The sequence below is a fragment of the Eimeria acervulina genome, genomic scaffold (assembly GCF_000499425.1).
Source record: "Eimeria acervulina Houghton genomic scaffold, Eah_scaff888, whole genome shotgun sequence".
Taxonomy (NCBI): Eukaryota; Apicomplexa; class Conoidasida; order Eucoccidiorida; family Eimeriidae; genus Eimeria; species Eimeria acervulina.
In genome coordinates this window covers 5,221-7,976 of record NW_013549539.1, presented here as the reverse complement: position 1 = coordinate 7,976, position 2,756 = coordinate 5,221, and the positions used below count along the sequence as shown (strand labels likewise).

The 2,756-nt window shown below is 48.8% G+C and overlaps 1 protein-coding gene across 1 annotated transcript in view; it reads right to left on the bottom strand.

Annotated features, from left to right (window-relative positions):
• EAH_00051430 (hypothetical protein, conserved) overlaps nucleotides 1-2,756 on the bottom strand; it is a gene marked incomplete at both ends in the record, with an annotated part of 7,550 nt that overhangs the window by 3,476 nt on the left and 1,318 nt on the right. The window contains 7 exons of the mRNA XM_013394180.1: nucleotides 153-214; nucleotides 340-436; nucleotides 917-1,003; nucleotides 1,335-1,480; nucleotides 1,621-1,833; nucleotides 2,128-2,250; nucleotides 2,422-2,645. Coding sequence (XP_013249634.1) covers nucleotides 153-214; nucleotides 340-436; nucleotides 917-1,003; nucleotides 1,335-1,480; nucleotides 1,621-1,833; nucleotides 2,128-2,250; nucleotides 2,422-2,645 — 952 coding nt within the window. The remainder of the gene's footprint in view (nucleotides 1-152; nucleotides 215-339; nucleotides 437-916; nucleotides 1,004-1,334; nucleotides 1,481-1,620; nucleotides 1,834-2,127; nucleotides 2,251-2,421; nucleotides 2,646-2,756) is intronic.

Sequence of the window (2,756 nt, the reverse complement as noted above, 5' to 3'; positions counted from 1 at the left end):
TATATATATATATATATATATATATATATATATATATATAGATAGATAGATAGACAGATAGATAGACAGAGAGAGAGACAGAGAGAGAGACAGATAAAGCGAAGACAAACAAAACAAACAAAACAAACAAATACACAAAACACAAAACGAACTCCTCTTGCGTTTTGCTGCAAATTTCTTCGTCTTCTTCCAGCCGCTGCAGTTTGCTGTTAAGCTGCATGCAGACAACACAAAGCCCCATTATAATGTTGATGTTGCTTCTGCTGCTGCTGCTGCTGCTGCCGGTGCTGGGGCTGCTGCTGCTGCTGCTGCTGCTGCTGTTGTGGTGTGCTGTTTTACCTGCTGCATCTCCAGAGATGTCTGCTCCTGCTGCTGCTGCAGCTGCATTTGCTGCTGCCGCGCCCTCAACTCTTCTGCTGCTGCTTCAGCCGACGCTCTGCAGCAGCAACAGCAACAGAAACAGCAACAAATGCAGCTTTAACAGCAGCAGAACCAGCAGCAGAAGCAGCAGCAACAGCAGCAGCAGCTACAGCAGAATAGATAGGAAGCAAAGGGCGCCTGCAGCAGACATACTTCGTTGAATATGAAAAGAAAACAAATAAAATCAAACAAATAAACAAAAGACGAATAAACAAATAAATAAACAAATAAACAAATAAACAAACAAACAAACAAAAAAATAAACAAACAAAATAAATAAATAAACAAAATAAATAAATAAACAGATAAACAAATAAACAAATAGACAAACAAAATGAATAAATAAACAAATACGCAAGCAAATAGATAGATAAACAAATAAACAAATAAATAAACAAACAAATAAATAAATAAATAAATAAAGAAGCAAAGACCTATACAAAGGAAACAGAGACAAAGAAAGAAAGCAAAGAAAGTGCAGCAAAGTGCTGCATACCGCTGCAGTCTCTCTCTTTCTGCTGCTTCTGTTTGGTCCAGCAGCAGCAGCTGCTGCTTCGTCTCCTCAAGCTGCTTCTCCAGAGCCCTAACAAACATAAAGAGAAAAAAGAATAGGGTAACTGCAGCAGCAGCAGCAGCAACTGCAGCAGCAGCAGCAAATGCAGCACCACCAGCAGCAGCAAGGCTGCAGCAGCAGCACCAACTGCAGCAATACCAGCAGCAGCAAGGCTGCAGCAGTTGTACGAGTAGCAGCAACAGCAGCATTTTCGGGCGAAGAAAAGCAACAGCAATGACATCAGCAGCAGCAGCAACAACAGCGCAGCAGCAGCAACAGCAACAATAACGGTAACAATAACACTGCAGCAAACAGCAGCAGCAGCTGCAGCAGCAGTTGCTGCAGTCTGAATGATGCTCACAAGCGTTGCTGCTGCAGCTCTACCAATGCCTCCGCTTCCTCGCTCTGGGTCTTCTTCATGCGCTCTGCTGCTGCTGCTGCTGCTGCTTCAGCTTCTTCTGCTGCTGCTTGTAAAGCAGCGGTGTCTTGTTCAAGCTGCTGCAGCCGCTGCAACAGCACATGCAGCAGCAGTAGCAGCACAGCAGCAAGCAGAAATAAAAAACAGCCAAGCAGTTGCAGCTGTGCAAGTACATTTCTAATGCTGCTGCTGTTGTTGCTGTTGCTGCTGTTGCTGCTGCTGCTGTTACCTCCTCTGTCTCAGCACGTAGCCGGCGCTGCATATCTGTTTGCTGCTGCAGCTGCTGCTGCAGCTGCTGCTCAAGTGTCTCCCGTTCGTCAGCTGCCTGCTGCTGCAGCTGCACCAGCTGCTGCAGTAAATCATCTGTGATGCCTGCAAGCTGCTGCAGCAGCTGCTGCTGCTGCTGCTTCAGGTGAAGAGACCGCAGCTGAAGAGAACTCAGCTGCAGCAGGAGCAGCAGTAGCAACAACAGCAGCAACAGCAAAAGAACGAGAATCGCTACCAGAGATGACAGAGACGAGGCAGCAGCAGCAGCAGCAACAGAAACACCAGCAGCAGCAGCAGCAAGCGCCAGCCACAAAAGCTGCACCAGCAAGAACAATAACGGAAGGAGCAGCAAGAGCAGCAACAGCAACAGCAGCAGCAGCAGCAGCAACAGCAAGGTCGTCGGTGTCTACCCCTGCTGCATCAAATGAAAAAGGAGACAGACAAAAACAAAAGAAGAGACAAAACTCACCTCATCAGCAGTCTGCTGCAGGCGCTCATCGGCGTTTGCTGCAGCAGCAAAATCTTCAACTGCTACAGCCTCTTCCTGCTGCTGCAGCAGCTGCTGCTGCTCTTGCCGCAGGGCCTCCGCCTCCTGTACAGCGAACACAAACAGCAGCGAGCATGAGAGCAGCAGCAGCAACACAGGTAGCAGCAAACAGCATAAGCCGCAAAGGAAGCAGCAACAGCAACAGCAGCAGCAGCAACAGCAGCAGCAGCAACAGCAGCAGCAGCAGCAACGAAAGCAGCAGCACGAGCAGCATACTTGCTGCATATGGGCCTCTTGTCTGGCAGCAGCAATTAACTCTTCCATCGTCTCCTTTTGCTGCTGCAGCGCGTTGCTGCGGCAGACAAAGTAAAAGCTTTCAAGCTCTTCTGTCTTTCTTGTTGCTGCTTCATTAAACAGAGTGAAACTAACAAACCCATTACTATGGGGGCCCCCAGGGGGCCCCCCTGGATCGCTTGCTGCAGGAGACAGATGCTCTGCTGCTGAGCAGCCAGATGACGGCACAGACAAAGAAGCATCTGCTGCACCAGGGGTCTGCTGCTGCTGCTGCTGCTGCTGCTGCGGTTGCTGCTGTTGCGGTAGCTGCTGCGGCT